This window comes from Argopecten irradians, chromosome 12 (assembly GCF_041381155.1).
Source record: "Argopecten irradians isolate NY chromosome 12, Ai_NY, whole genome shotgun sequence".
NCBI lineage: Eukaryota > Metazoa > Mollusca > Bivalvia > Pectinida > Pectinidae > Argopecten > Argopecten irradians.
This window is the reverse complement of record NC_091145.1, coordinates 19,753,913-19,771,226: the sequence shown is the minus strand read 5'-3', so window position 1 is coordinate 19,771,226 and position 17,314 is coordinate 19,753,913. Positions and strand designations below refer to the sequence as shown.

The window sequence follows — 17,314 nt, the reverse complement described above, 5'->3', positions numbered from 1 at the left end:
TAAGTCCAATTTTACATCAGATCAACTTTCCAAATCAATGGAAATATGCCAATAATTATGCCTATTCATGAATACACCTGTATATGTACATACCTCTCCAAGCTTATCTAACTTTGTATAAGATTCTATTTTTCCAAATCCTATTTCAGACTGAAAATAAGAAAAGGAATGTTAAACACAATAACTTAAATGAAAAATTAAATACATTTGACATGTTGGACTGCGTTAAAACTTTCCTGGTTTTGAGAATTCTTTCAAAAATTAAGACTTTGCAAACAAACAAAATATTTCAAAGTGAACACAGATTTTGAGCTATATCAATTTGAGTTAACTATTCCAACTTTCAAATTCAGTTTTTATTGTCCGTATATTACGTACCTCCCATTCTAAAGGCTTTATAGTATATAGCTGTATTATATGTAAAATATTTATGAGACTGAATACTTTTGCTGTGGTTTGGAACTTTCAAACTATTTCGTGAATAGAAATATTTATGGTTTTCCCTTCAAACAATGATTCTAGTATGAGATTGTAAACAATTTGTGTTATTTCTATATTCATGTTTCTATATAGCAATCACAAATTAACAACTGTTTCTATCTATGATGAAAAAAAATCATGTTTGTATGATGACACAGTAATCAATTTTTTAATACATTGTATATTCACATATTAACAACTACATAGATTAGAGAACTGTGTACTAACCAGAGATTTTCTCCTGGAACGCCTACTTAACTGTCCCTCTGGACTGAGACTTTGTCTGGCCAGGAAGTGTCCAGGTAGGCGCATGTCAGCGGGTAAGGACAGTCGCTTGGTGACTTCCTGTTGGAGAGAGAGAGAGAGAACATGTAGGTGAGGCTGTCAATTCCTGTTTACCCCCTGAAATTCTATAATGAACTGTTCCAGCTTTAGTTTTAGAATAGTTCAAATGTGTCTGCAGGGGTGTCAATGAGTCAATACATGTACATGTATACACTGATAATAGTACATGTATTGGAGTAAGCATGACATTTTTTGTTATGTTAATAGAACATATATAGCATATACGTAGGTGCAGGCTGTGAATTAGTATGGGAAATGTTATCACCTATTTAATTAAACAAATTAATGTAGGTGACTTGTAAAATAATCAAACAGTTGTATAAATAAATCATATGTCCTACTTGAAGAATTCTTGTAACAGTTTTTATAAAACTCAAAATAACTCGCATCAAGCAAAAACAAGCCATGCCCAAAAAAAGCAGGTCTCCACTAAGTAAAACACACCTTGCAATTGACATTCAATTTCATATACATGTACCAGTATATGTACACATATTGTTCAAACATTAGTATTGGACAATGGAAATAAAAGTGATTGTGGCCTTACAGCATTGCACTGGGCACCTGCAGCCTAGTATGTGGTTCAAGTTGTATGGGAAGCATTGTCATGATATCTTCAATGATTTCTATTTAAATGTTGACCTTCAGATCAAATGTTAATGATCTTACAGCAACATTAATCAATCTTAGGTGATGCAAGTACATTGTATACTTGTATACAAAGTATAACTAGTTTTGCTCCCTGAGAACAAGGTAAGCACACTACACAGCATAACTGCATTAGGAGATGGAAATATACGACAAACTCCAATTTGCCAAGACAATGGTCTGATATCATTGGGGCAGACAGAAAAAAAGAACCAGAAGCAAACAATGCAGAATTTAACCATAAATTATGTCGCTGTTAATTCACCAACTCAAATAAAACATATATACCCCACAAAAAAACCCACAAAAATGTAGGCTCTAGATCTAATCCATTACAATTGGCTTTATAGTAATGGTGGTCTTCTGTGTTTAAGCTTAATCAGTAGAGCATTTATATAGTCCAGCTAGGAATTTCATTCATGGCATTCTGATTCCATTCCATTTGTCCCTGTTGACCATGGGTAGTGTAGTTATAGGCCATGTGAGAAGCCACTAATTGATGACTGAAGCTAAAGTGTGCTTGATTGTAATTGCTTATATTGTACACCTAGTGCTACTGTCATCTGCTAACTTTGTGCCAAGGGGAATTTCACTTCTGTCCAATTGATGGAGCAGCAAGTGGATAAGTGAGCACAAGGTTGATTTGATAACCCAGTTGGCAATCTCATTCCAGCTACACAAGCTGTATTAGGATTCAAGAAGATCTGACATCATAGTAAAAGGTTGAATCGTGTAGGCGATAAACTGTTTAAGATCTGATGCCTATCCATTAATCAGAACTCAAAGCTTTCATAAAACTGTATTTCACTTTTAGAATGTCATAGCAAGTGTACCAGGTACTTGCAGTATTGTATTCATGTAAATTTGTAGGTTACGTTTTATGAGTTTAACGTCCTATTAACAGCCAGGGTCATGTAAGGACATGCCAGGTTTGTTGGTGGAGGAAAGCCGGAGTACCTGGAGAAAAACAACTGACCTGGCAACTGCCCCACATGGGACTTGAACCCGAGTCCCAGAGTTGGAAGGCTTGTGGTCATACATCGGGACATCTTAACCATTCTACCACCACAGCCCTGTATTCATGTAAAGCTTAACAGGATGTTACTGAATTATTAATAATGATATCCATAAACTAGAATGCCATAAGGTCGCTTAACCAAGAGGGAATTGGTGTGAACAAATTCCATTAATGCAAACAATTAAATATATTGTTTATTGAGACACATCAAAGAAACTTCATTGTTTGTTTGTTTTTGTTATGTTCTATTCTTAGCCAGGGTAATTAAAGATTTGAGAGAAAAGCAAGAGTACCCATAGAAAATCCACTAATCTATGGCCAGTATCTAACCCACCAAGTGTCCCACCAAGGAAGCAAACTAAGTATCATATATGTTAACATATACATTATTGTATATTAACATGTAAGCATTACAAAATCTAGGAAAATAAATAAATCTCATCTAATAGTTATTGTATTTGATCCAATAAGCTCCCCTGTCCTGATAAACACCCCTCCCTCCAAATTGAGGCCACAATTTCATTTCAATAACTTAAATACAGACTGAAACTATGAACACTGTGTAGGTTTCTCTATTTTATTTCTATTGCAAATTAATAAATAGTTTACTCTGTACAGTAATTTTGTGAATTGTTAGCCTTAATTTGGTCCTATTAAGCATTTCTCTATTGTTTTTCTCTTACTTGCCCTGGGCGCTTATTGTATCAAATACAGTATATAGATTGTGTTTTGAAAATACTTTGTCAACAAATTTTAAGCTATAGGGCACTTAATTCTGACATATCTGTAGGACTCCAAATTGTTACAAAATGTTATATGGTCCGAAAACGAAAGCTTGTAGTAACCTTATCAAACTTAGATACAGACTAAAACAGTCCCACAGACAAGCTACGTATACCACAATCTTATGACCATTCACAAATCTGGTAATACAATCTGTATGTAGACAAATGATATCATCCTACATATGATAAATAGATGACTCTTTACTCGGACTTTTGTCATACCTAGTATTGTAGCCAGGTGTGAGGAGGATTAAGATATCGTGAGGATACCTAAAGAGATGATCAGGTGACAGAAAAGATACGTAACATGACCTTACAATAGAACACAACAGGCCTAAAGTGACAGTTAACATATGTGTATTATATCTAATAGATAGAAGTTTATTATTATAACAACAAGGGAAGTGTACAGTGTTTACTGGTAACAATTTAACCCACAATTACCACAAACCATCCACGATTCTCTATAACCGCCTCTCAAGTACACCCTGTGTAAAGTACAGCCCCGCTCTGTGACTAATTTAACATTGCATTAAATATATATACATTTCATATATACACTTTATCTCATTTTATAATTAAATTTCTTGAGTTGATATTTTCAAATCTACAGCAGATTCATGATCAATGACATGCTATCCTTTATGTTGATCTCATCGGTAGTTTAATTCCCATCATTATCATTAATTTACTCGATTAATTTACTCGGATATCACAAAGCGTATTCATATAAATTTTCTAATATCTCTTTGTACCTTAACCAGTTCACTCAATTCTTATTCAATTTAAACTTTAATGGGAGTAATTATTTGTCATGCAAATCATTATATAAGATAAGTCTATAGAAGTCTATATATCCTTTAGTCCAGGATTTCTCATCCTGTATATGTACTCTTTTAAATAATTGGGTAATTAATCCATCCAACATTAAAGCCCATCAACATATATATATATTATATATACATGTACTTGGTTATATAGGTTTGTTTTGTATTTTACACTAAAAGATGTGTTAATTTTTGTTAGAGAAGCATTAACCTATGGTCAGTAACTATAGCAACCTAAAGCAGTATAATATCCTTTATCTAGGCCTTAAGAATCTACTTACAAATAAAACTGTTGATGACCAATTTAAGTTGAAAGCTAGGTTCTAAAATGGCAGACACCATAGCCTTTACACCAGAAAGACAGACTTACAGTAAAAACAAAATGTCTACAATATGTACCAACAAAAACAGACATAAAAGGTGTCTTTGTGTAGATCCACATAAAGACAATTTGTGCTTTATATAGAACTATATAGGGACCTGGAAAGCACAAGTGTTATTATACAATCTTTATTCAGACAGAAGGAAAGACCAACCCAAGACGGACAGAAAAAAACTAATAGACCAAGAGTCTGTAAGACAGATAAACTAAGAGTCTTTAGACAGACATACAGACAGTTAAACTAAGAGTCTTTAGACAGACATACAGACAGATAAGCTAGGAGTCTTTTATATGGACATATAGAGTGATAAACTAAGAGTCTTTAGACAGACATACAGACAGATAAACTAAGAGTCTTTAGACAGACATACAGACAGAAAAGCTAGGTGTCTTTGAACAGACATACAGACAGATAAACTAAGAGTCTTTAGACAGACATACAGACAGATAAGCTAGGTGTCTTTGAACAGACAGATAAACTAAAAGTCTTTTATATAGGCATACAGACTGAAAAACTAAGAGTTTTTAGACAGACATACAGACAGAAAAGCAAGGAGTCTTTTGACAGACATACAGAAGTTAAGACTAAAAGTCTTTTGACAGACATACAGAAGATAAACTAAGAGTCTTTAGACAGACATACAGACAGATAAGCTAGGTGTCTTTGAACAGACATACAGACAGATAAACTAAAAGTCTTTTATATGGACATACAGACTGATAAACTAAGAGTCTTTAGACAGACATACAGACAGAAAAGCCAGGAGTCTTTGGACAGACATACCAAAGATAAACTAAGAGTCTTTAGACAGAAAGAATGACAGATAAAATAAGGGTCTTTAGATAGAAAGATAGACAGATAAAATAAAGTCTTTAGACAGACATACAGACAGATAAACTAAGTGTGTTTAGACACACAGACAGATTAGTTTTTATACAGAAAGAAAGACAGATAAAATATAAACTATATAAATGTTTTCATACAGACAAAAAGACTGATAAACGAAGTATCTTAAATATACAGAGAGAAAGACAAAGTTCAGGTACCCATAGTTGAAATGAAGACATTAAAAAGAAAACAAATCAGACAATTAAATAAAAAAAGATAGACAAGAAGTTTCATATACCTATGGTCAAACCATGAGAAAACAGTGAGAGAAAATTATGCAGGAAGTAAAAGTGAATCAGACGGAATTTGATAGCATTACGCAGGCGAGCTGGTTACCTTTTGTAGGAGGAATAATGTCTCTCCTTCATCAGAATCTATATCCAATTCAGAATCGGAGCGCTCCATTCTTAGACTGGCAGTAGGCTAGTCAATATAAACTAGCATAGTGTGGAGTAATAGATGTTGTCCAGTCACACTAGACAGTACAGATCTGGTCTATCAGAAGGTGTAGATGGTGTAACAGTCCTGTACAGCCACAATTGTACAATTGTCTAACTTCACCTAACAACCGTATACTTTATAAATACATGCCTGAGCAATTACCAACATACAATTTGATCGCAATAATAAACATGAAAGAGGGATGTGTTGTATCCTTGTCAGCCCCGACTGACTGTGTACAGAAAAAAGCCTCCAGCAAACCTTTTCCCCATCATTAGCACTAACAGGCATTTCAAACTTTTAAACAATGCTGGCAACAAGTTGGCATGGTTACCATGATGTAAAAACTATAAAAGGTCGACATGTATACTATATCTGTAGGTGTCGTTTTCATTTATATTTATCATTTGTTCGTGTTGACATACAAACCGCAGCGTCATGTATAATAGACTGTCACTCAGAACTACTGTGCCCCTTACATCACCAGGGCTATAATCAGTCCAACACCATTACATATAAACTGTCTGTCGAGCCCACAAAGCCTGACAGGCTATCTCCTCAGATGTTATTTACAGTTAGACATTGCTCGACTTTTTCATCCTGTTTTATTTTTACTCTTTTTCCAATTAAATGAAAAGGCAAATTCAACACTACACAAACATGTATAGTTTACAGAAGCAGTGGAGTATGTGGGCGGATTCAATACTGGCTAAATCTGTTTAAAGGTCTACAGAGGAAGATGGCGAGAAAACTACAGTCAGAATAAGAGAAATAGAACAGCCATTATATAAACACTCTGAATTACATTAAAGCTGTCATTATACTCGGAATAGATTGTTTTAACAAAACTGCAGCTTAATCTCACATTACATTTTACTGCTTGCTACTGTTGTCACATAACAGATACTTAACTGTTCTGAGTGTTCTCACAAACTTGTTGATAGCTGTTCTAAGTTATTGCATGATCAATGTTCTCACATAACATTGTTCTCACATCACTCATTAATGTTCTCACATAACTTATTATTATTCTCACACAACTTATTGATAATCATCTCTTTATTATTGTTCGCATATAACTTATTACTATTCTCACATAATTTACTAATGATCTCACATAACTCATCAATGTTCTCTTATAACATATTGATCTCATATAACTTATTACTGATCTCACATAACTTAATATTGTTCTTACAAAACTTATTATTATTCTCACATAACTTATTATTGTCCCCACATAACTTTTTAATGATCTCAAATAACTTTTAACTGATCTCATATAATTTATTATTGTTCCCACCTAACTTTTTACTGATCTCATATAACTTATGTTTGTTCTCATATAACTTATTACAGTTCTCACATAACTTATTTTTGTGCACACATAACTTATTGTTGTTCCAACATAACATTTTACTGATCTCACATAACTCATTTTTGTTCTCACATAACTCATTTTTGTTCTCACATAACTTATTATTGATCTCACATAACTAATCAATGTTATCACATAACTTATTTTTTTGTTCTTGCATAACTTATTATTGATCTTATATAACTTATTCTTGCTCTCAGAAAACTTAGATCTATTATTGTCTCACATAACTTATTATTGTTCTCACCTAATTATTCATTAACTTATTTTTGTTCTTACATAACTATGATTTCACATAACTTATTACTGATCTCATATACTTATTATTGTTGTCACATAATTATGTTCTCACATAACTTATTGTTGCTTCACATAACTTATTGCTTCACATAACTTATTATTGCTTCACATAACTTATTATTGCTTCTCACATAACTTATTATTGCTTCACATAACTTATTGTTGCTTCACATAACTTATTGTTGCTATAACTTATTGCTTCACATAATACTAACTTATTATTGCTTCACATAATATTATTGCTTCACATAACTTATTATTGCTTCACATAACTTATTATTGCTTCACATAACTTATTATTGCTTCACATAACTTATTATTGCTTCACTAACTTATTGCATAACTTATTATTGCTTCACATAACTTATTATTGCTTCACTATTGCTATAACTTATTATTGTTCACATAATTATTCTTGCTTCAACAAAACTTATTGATTGCTCACATAATTATTATTGTTCTCACATAACTTATTATAGTTCTCAAACTTATTATTGCTTCACATAACTTATTTTTTCTCTTACATAACTTATTATTGATTCACATACTTATTATTGCTTCAAAACTTATTGCTCACATAACTTATTATTGCTTCACATAACTTATTATTGCTTCACATAACTTATTGCTCACATAACTTATTATTGCTTCACATAACTTATTATTGCTTCACATAACTTATTATTGTTCACATAACTTATTATTGCTTCACATAACTTATTATTGCTTCACATAACTTATATTGCTTCACATAACTTATTATTGCTTCACATAACTTATATTGCTTCACATAACTTATTATTGCTTCACATAACATATTGTTCTCACATAACATATAATTGTTCTCATATAAGTGATTAATCTCATATAACTTATTACTGTTCTTACATAACTTACTATTGACCTCACATAACTCATCCATGTTCTCATATAACATATTAATCTCACATAACTTATTTATTACTCTCAGATGACTTATTGTTGTTCCCAAAATACTTATAATTGTTCTTAAAATACTTATTATTGTTTTCATATACAACACTGTTTTGCTCTCATACAAAACACTTTGCTAATCAAATAACACAGCAGTTTTCTCACTTATGTCACAAGTCTCTTCTCACTCATAACACAATTATCAAATTCTCACATAACACAAAACACATACTTTTCTCATAAAACATAATACACACATCCTTGATATATGTTACAGACACTTGTCTACAGATATATTCCCATACATAAATTTAGCCTCCATATATCTTGTCGGCAGTAATCAATACAATTCCAACATAGACGGATCCTTAAATATACTCCAGTGGCCTTGATTGGAAATCGGACAAAAGTTGGGGGACGAGTTTGACACCCGTGGTCCAACACACACCTACGTAAAACCATCGCAGCAGAGCTTAAATCTTGTTAAACAGTAGTAAAAGTCGAGTCCAATCGAGCCTAAAACTGTCTGGTTGTATAAAACATTTACCTGATTGTAGCGCCGCTGTCGGTGTCGGAGTTTGACTGGTGACACCATGTCTTCTCGTTCACTAGATGTTCCAGAGATCTCCTCGCTTTCGCCATCGGATGTGATTCGCAGGTTTTCATGGACAATACCTGTAACACATAAAGGAATTTATATAACTAATACCGTATTCGACCCAATAAGCGCCCATGTCCCTATAAGCGCCCCTCCCCATTTTTTGAGGCCTTCATTTCAATTGCCAAGGCATAAATAAAGACTAAAAACTGTATTGATTTGCAATAATTTCGTCTTATTAGCACTTTTTCAATTTTTTAAACGCACTGGGTGCTTATTTGGTCGAATATGGTAGGCCGAGTCATGCAGGCGGTAAAGCAGTAACTAACTAACTAACTATTATATATAAGTGGTTATTTCAAATGGAATTTTAATGAAAAATACATTAAGTAATTTAAAGAATTGGGAGAGCTGCACATATTTTTTGTAATTACCAGATTTATAAATTTGAAAATTACAAAACCACAAGTGTAAGATTCTGTTTATCACATTACGTATGGGAATATGATTAAAAGCCCTTCAGAAAGGTCAAATTCTAAAGCTCAAAGTCCATTTAGTTCTGTAAGCCTCTGATGCCCAGAAAATTCTGGCATTTTTTGCTTCAAGTGATTGTCAATCATAACTTAGAAACAATATCAACAATTAATTGCTAACTATTTTGCAGGTTTCACAATAAGTTGCACAATAATACAGTATTGTAACACTGGCATCATACTTTTAATTTATGTACATCTAATTCTGTACACTAGGCAGCTTGTCAATCTTTTCCACTTTTTTATGATTATCTATCTATCTGTTATCAGTTTAAATGTAATTATAATGCCATGTGCAATGTCAATTACATCACAGAATTTCAACAATTGCAGCAACAAACCTTCAGCTATTGTACTTATGCTAGACTGGCCACCAGTTTCTAGAATATTTAAAATATCACTAAAATCACTGAATATTTTCTGTCTCTGTGGACATGTCTAAATTCTAGAAATATCAATACAAAGTTTCAGAGTTTCTGGTGATCAGTCTATTTTACTCATTCATCCCCAAAGACAAATTTGGAATCTTCTTTTTCAAAGCATGGAAGAGTTCATAATGAATTTCATTGAGTTAATTGTTGAAGTCAACTTCAGCAAGAGGCAGACCAAGATACTTCTGCCTTTGAACATGCCTATAGCTTGATTTAGCTGTGATTCATTATCTGGCCTTCACCTCATGGCCTTAAGTTAAAGGTGGCAGACAAGACAGTTCACAGAATGTTGGCGACAGTAATTAACCTCCTAGACACTCAGGTAGCTTAGACAACATGAGATAAAGATTGCAGTAATAAGATAGACTTTTTCTCATTATTTCTACCTAATCATTCTTCCCTGTATTTACCTGGTACACAAAGAACTGCTCTAGTATTAGAATTGAACATTGTCTCTTATACCGGATCCTGCAACAGTCTAGTATTGGTCAAGCTCAAATGCGCTCTAATTATATTCCATTTGCATATTACAAACTTTACCTCCCTTGTGTTTAGGTTTCCATTGTGATGTCATTATTTTGTGAGCGAAATTCACATTGTTTTTTTCTTCTGAAAAGTATCATGTTTCACTCGCAGACACACAATTTTACAATCAATATTAATACTTACCTGCAAGGGCAGATAACTCTGTAATATGTAAATACAGAATGTAATTCGTCTATAGAATTGGACAATCTCAAATGTGCTCTGCTTATTCAACTTGTGCTAATTAAAGATCGCCATTGTTTAATGTTAATGATTTGTATCCAATCCCCAGTGGCCACATTAGTCAATTCCTTTACTATTATCAGTTCCAAGGCATAAACCTATTACCATACAATTATCAGGGTACTATATTTACCATGCACAATTAATTAGCTGACAAATCACTACATACGGACCAATTAACCTCATCAACCCTGATCTCCGTACCTGGATAACATCACCAACCCTGGTCTACATATAAGTAACAATGAATCGAAGTGGACTTTACAATTCAAACTAAATACAAACATCACCTTAAATATACAGATTTACATTGTCAATAATAGTTAAAGCTTCTCTATTATTATACAACTATAGTATAACCTGTCAAAACCGACTCTTGTCTAATCCGGATCCTGGGCTCGCGCTTGCTTTCCAATTTGCTTAGCAAAAGTTGCAAAAATGAGGCAAATAAGAATTTCATTTATAGCAAATTGTGCTTTCACAGCATTTCTTACTGAAAAACATTAAATCACTAAATAATGTATTGTATGCATCACTTGAAAAGCACATCACATATAAATCCCAATCATTTGTTAGACCACACTCCTTCGTGTGTTACTTGACATTCCTTCAACATTAAGACATATGGTACCGTAACCGATTAACTTATCGACTATTTTAGACTTGCTACGAAAGCAACGTGACTGAAAAAAAGAGAGGTATACAGAGAAAGCATGTAAGGAAAAAGTAGTTGATAAGTGACAGGAGGAAAAGAGGATTGAAATTGAGTTGTGCACAAAAATGTCATCGATGTTGGAGCTAGTGTCAGCGTGATTGGATGTTGGGCGAGTGAAGAAAGACTTCGAATTTTTTTTGCGAATTATGATGAACTTATTTTCGCAATTAGCCAGTTTCGTTTATAACAAAAATGCAAATGGTTAGCCCAGGGATCCCTGTCTATTCTGGCCTTGTTTATGACATTTTCTTTCTTAGTGGAAACCTGTATCAGGTGAATATGCTGGTTGCTGGTGCATTCGATTTTTATACTGTACAAGACCACAAAAATAGCCACACAGTCTTTACAGGTACAGGTCAACTAGTGTTGGTTTTGACCATTTGAAACCCCCATACTGGTGTCATTATACAGGTAGTTTTTAAACAGAGGTGATCACTGACTAAGGCAGGTTTAACTGCATTCTCATATTAATTTTTCTTAATTGTTTTCATACTAAATCTGACTTTCTGATTGGCAAATTCTTTTTCTTCATACCTCTATGAAAGCAAAAATCTGAGAATTATGCCAAAAACTGATGTTTAATCGTGAGGTCACAATTGAGACAATGTTGCTTAATGCTTATTCACATGGCAAATCAATGAAATTGTACGTTTACAAATATTATATTTTATTAAATATCATGAAAAATTAATTATAATCACTGATGTCACTTTTTTTAAATTTCACTGCGAACTGTGAATCTGAGTAGTTTGTAAACAATACTTTTTTTCATTCTCCAATGAAATTAAAAGTGACATTATAGCTACATGAACAACAGTAAAGTCTTTATTAGGCCAAAAAAAAAATATGTCTGTTTAGCGTTACATTGGCAAAAAAATTAGGGTCGGTCTGTCGGGAGGATTTAAAAAAAAAAAAAAAATTTATTGTCTTTCACTCTAAATTGATGGCTGGAACCGGAGTTAAGGGAGTCAAGGGAGATAACTCAAAATTGAATTTTGGTTGCAATATAATACAGTAAGTATTCCAATGACCAAATAATCTTGTAAGTTTATTGTTAAATGTGGGGGGTGGGGGGGGGGAGTTGCATGTTTTTTATATAAATACTGGTAATTAGATCACTTGTCAATGTACTGCAGTTTATGGTTAGTCATACAAATTACTTCCTTGAGATGCATCAGGTCAAACGACCTTGTGTATAAAAACATGTATATGTTGACTATTGACTTGGTACATACAGTTCAATTACAATTCAGTAAGAATTTTTCAGGCAGTTAAGATTGACAAAAGTAATTAAAAGTAAATATAGTTGTATTTCAGTCAGAGTGTTAACAAAAAAAAATATATATATAAACTTTGATGTACTGGTAAAAAAGATAAAAAATTTTTATCCTTGTACATGTCTATCACAACACTAACAGTTGACTTTAAATTTCCATTTGTTGGCTATTAACAACTAGGCTATCTATGTGTCCAAATCATCTGGTAGTCTGCATGTGGCATATCTATGACAATTCAATTTCACGTTTATGAATATTTCTGCAATCAACATAAAGTTTTTATCCTTGCGTCTGCTCAATAAACATAACTTACAGCAAACTAATGTCCTTGAGGGAAGTTTTTTTGCAGTAAAATTAGTTTTCCTATATGTTTAGCACGAATTTGCCCTCTAGATGATTAACAATTCCGACCTAGCATATAAGTTAACTTTATTACTACCAGCTAGGCAACCGTGGGCTATTAACAACCATGATATGACCTATACCTTGCTGACAAATTACATAAGCGAAGCATCATTTTTATTTACCTAATGAGACTTCGTTCTCAAAAAAATTAGGGTGTAAAAAAAAAAAAAAATTTATTGAGGGCTGGAACCGGGTTGAAGGGAGTCATCTTCCTTCAGTTTATTACCATTTTGTCCAGGGGGGGGATCACCGTCGATAATATACCATTTCGCAAAGTACTGCAGTTTATGGTTAGTCATACAAATTACTTCCTTGAGATGCATAGGTCAAACGACCTTGTGTATAAAAACATGTATATGTTGACTATTGACTTGGTACATACAGTTCAATTACAATTCAGTAAGAATTTTTCAGGCAGTTAAGATTGACAAAAGTAATTAAAAGTAAATATAGTTGTATTTCAGTCAGAGTGTTAACAAAAAAAAAATATATATATAAACTTTGATGTACTGGTAAAAAAGATAAAAAAAAATTATCCTTGTACATGTCTATCACAACACTAACAGTTGACTTTAAATTTCCATTTGTTGGCTATTAACAACTAGGCTATCTATGTGTCCAAATCATCTGGTAGTCTGCATGTGGCATATCTATGACAATTCAATTTCACGTTTTTGAATATTTCTGCAATCAACATAAAGTTTTTATCCTTGCGTCTGCTCAATAAACATAACTTACAGCAAACTAATGTCCTTGAGGGAAGTTTTTTTGCAGTAAAATTAGTTTTCCTATATGTTTAGCACGAATTTGCCCTCTAGATGATTAACAATTCCGACCTAGCATATAAGTTAACTTTATTACTACCAGCTAGGCAACCGTGGGCTATTAACAACCATGATATGACCTATACCTTGCTGACAAATTACATAAGCGAAGCATCATTTTTATTTACCTAATCTTGTATTTGAGGGAAGGGTTGAACATCTTCCTTCAGTTTTACCATTTTGTCCAGAATCACCGTCGATAATACCATTTCGCAAAGAGTTATCCTCACTGTCCCCATCCTTTGACGTCCACAAATTACGAAGTCGATTTATAAAAGAAACAGACTGACTCAAACCTTTCCTTTTCTCCAGCGATTGCAACTTGATGATTTTCCTTGGTCGTAAACTTCTGCTTTCAATGTTATTTGGTCTAAACAGAGACATGACTTGCTGCACAGCAGACCTATTTTGGCCTGCTAATGTAAACTACAGCTTCATCTGCATACAAACAGGACACATTTCATTTACACAAAAATCTCAATCACCACACAAACTTTTGCAGCGTTATTGTTTTCATTTCCTTCCTTTTAGGAAATACAACAAGTGATACACTCATTCACTGACTGATGAATCTATCCTCCTGTCAAGTTTATAGTCCCCTCATAAGTTTATCACAATTCACTCTCCAATGGTCTTGTCAAGTATATCAAGTTCCTGTCCCAGTTAACACCGTCTTGACTGAACACTTAGCTAATGTTTATCATATACCATCAATAAACTGACCAGTGGGATTAATTCAGGTCATCTCCTGGTCAATAATTATCCTTATCGTCTGGGAGACTGACCACCACCTAGCTGACCAAGCCTATACTAACACCTCTAATCCCTCTACATCAATAATCCTCATCAATAATAACATCATCAACGTTAATTGAATGTTAGCGTCCTGGACATTGGCTGTAGTAGTCATCCACCTATAGTCACTGTACTAGAGGTCTGGATACGCTTTGGTCCTAATATAAATAGTATCAGGTGATTTGCAGGGAAATACGTGACCGATTCAAGCACAAAACTTGATATCTCCTTTCATTCATGTACAGATCTCAAAATATACAAATCTATAACTGTTTTTTTAAAGTAATTATATATGTATAAACCATATAAACAGCTGGGGTTCTTCAGTTTCTTACATCACTAACACAGATACTTTAAAATCTGGACTGTGTAATCCTTGATAGAACCACACGGCCAACAGTTTCAATAAGATTTCACACCAAACTGATGCTTTAATATAGTCCGAGTTTAAAATATGTTTTGCCTTGAACCTTAAATAATCACACTTTCATATCTTATCAAAGGTCCATTGCAGTCTTACAAAACCACAAGCTAGTCCTTAAGTTCAGTCCTATTAAGAATCCAGCATGCTTGTTGATTTACTATATGGAATCAAAACCAATTTTAACTTCCCATGCACTTAGATACTTTAGCTCTACAAGTATCAAATTGCAGTGCTCCAGACTTCAGTATCCAGGATAAGCAGTAATTCTTGGCATCAGAAAACTGAAAATTACAGGTCCAGTTCTAAAAACAAAGTAGGTTCCTTAGAATATCAAATTGATATTCGTGTCCAAGTCCTAGAATTCACAGTTGAATGAAAGTCTGCAGTTCAACAGGTACTGTCCTGGAGAAATTGTGGTATTGGATTTAAGGCTGCCGATCCTTTTGATGTCAGAGTCAGTTTAAAACAGCTAGTGCAGTAGATGAGCAGCTTACAACACAGATAAACAGATGTTAGTACAGCCTGGAGGGACAAGAGACAGATTCATTCACTCAGAGCGGGAGTCAGACCTCAGTAGTACTAACTGTTTTACCTACAGACCTACACTGTCTGGACATGTTATGATACTGTAAGATGAGAGAGAGGGGGATTTGGACAGGGTTGTATTAGCCTAGGACTAGTAAACATGAAGCCTCTCCTGTTACATGCATAAGTGTAGGATTCTTTTGACCTCATTCACCTATGACCTCTGATCTTCAGATCAGCCTTAAACTGTCTTATCTCTTTACCCTGAAAGCTTCCCAGAGTCTGCCTCTGATGTGAGCAGTACTGATGCCTGGTCGATCTGACAACAGGTATACACACACACCTACCCTACAGGGGTACTTGAAACACTAAAACAGATGGTTTTCTCAGTCTCTGTATCCCTGGGGTACATAAAGACTGACACTGGCCCCCTACCCTTACTGACAGCTTCCTCCCACTTAGGCTACACTAGCAGATGGTGCAAAATCATGAATCACAACTTTACAAGTGCTTAAAAGACAAATCTTGATGCCCACACAAAATGATAAAAAAACATACGGTCTTTAAACTTGTAGGAGTTTGGATGACAGTTCAATTAATTGATATGGAATGAAAACAAATTCTAAAATAGATATGATTAATCAGATTTCTCAAAAACTACAAAACATCAACATTATCAAAGATCGTTTAAAAGTAAAACAATATGTGAAAAAATTAATTAAATTCTTAATGGCACATTACTAAGCATCAAACACTAATGTCACACACAAAATTACCCCATCCACCAATACTCTAGGTCATAGATCATGTAACAAAGATCAATATATGTGCAATCTTATTTTAATCAATCAAAACTTTGACTTAATGTAAAGTGTACACTCCCCCTCAGTGGTACATAGACTGACATCACACAGTGTACATTTCCTCTCAGTGGTACACAGACTGACATTACACAGTGTACACTCCCCCTCAGTGGTACACAGACTGACATTACACAGTGTACACTCCCCCTCAGTGGTACACAGACTGACATTACACAGTGTACACTCCCCCCCTCAGTGGTACACAGACTGACATTACACAGTGTACACTCCCCCTCAGTGGTACACAGACTGACATTACACAGTGTACACTCCCCCTCAGTGGTACACAGACTGACATTACACAGTGTACACTCCCCCTCAGTGGTACACAGACTGTACACAGTGTACACTCCCCTCAGTGGTACACAGACTGACATTACACAGTGTACACCCCCTCAGTGGTACACAGACTGACATTACACAGTGTACACTCCCCCTCAGTGGTACACAGACTGACATTACACAGTGTACACTCCCCTCAGTGGTACACAGACTGACATTACACAGTGTACACTCCCCCTCAGTGGTACACACTGACATTACACAGTGTACACTCCCCCTCAGTGGTACAGACTGACAGACTCACTACACACAGTGTACACTCCCCTCAGTGGTACACACACTGACATTACACAGTGTACACTTCCCCTCAGTGGTACACAACTGACATTACACAGTGTACACTCCCCTCAGTGGTACAGACTGACATTACACAGTGTACACTCCCCCT

General features: G+C 34.3%; 1 protein-coding gene across 4 annotated transcripts in view; it reads right to left on the bottom strand.

Moving 5' to 3' along the window:
* LOC138335996 (cyclin-dependent kinase 17-like) overlaps nucleotides 1–17,314 on the bottom strand; it is a 50,968-nt gene that overhangs the window by 16,236 nt on the left and 17,418 nt on the right. For 2 of the 4 annotated variants that reach the window (XM_069285244.1, XM_069285242.1), the window contains exons 3-5: nucleotides 8,974–9,101; nucleotides 709–825; nucleotides 94–150 (exon numbers count right to left, since the gene is read on the bottom strand). In XM_069285244.1, coding sequence (XP_069141345.1) covers nucleotides 94–150; nucleotides 709–825; nucleotides 8,974–9,101 — 302 coding nt within the window. Of the gene's footprint in view, nucleotides 1–93; nucleotides 151–708; nucleotides 826–5,710; nucleotides 6,255–8,973; nucleotides 9,102–14,105; nucleotides 15,142–17,314 lie in introns of those variants that run through there. The other 2 variants (XM_069285243.1, XM_069285245.1) reach the window with 2 other exon arrangements.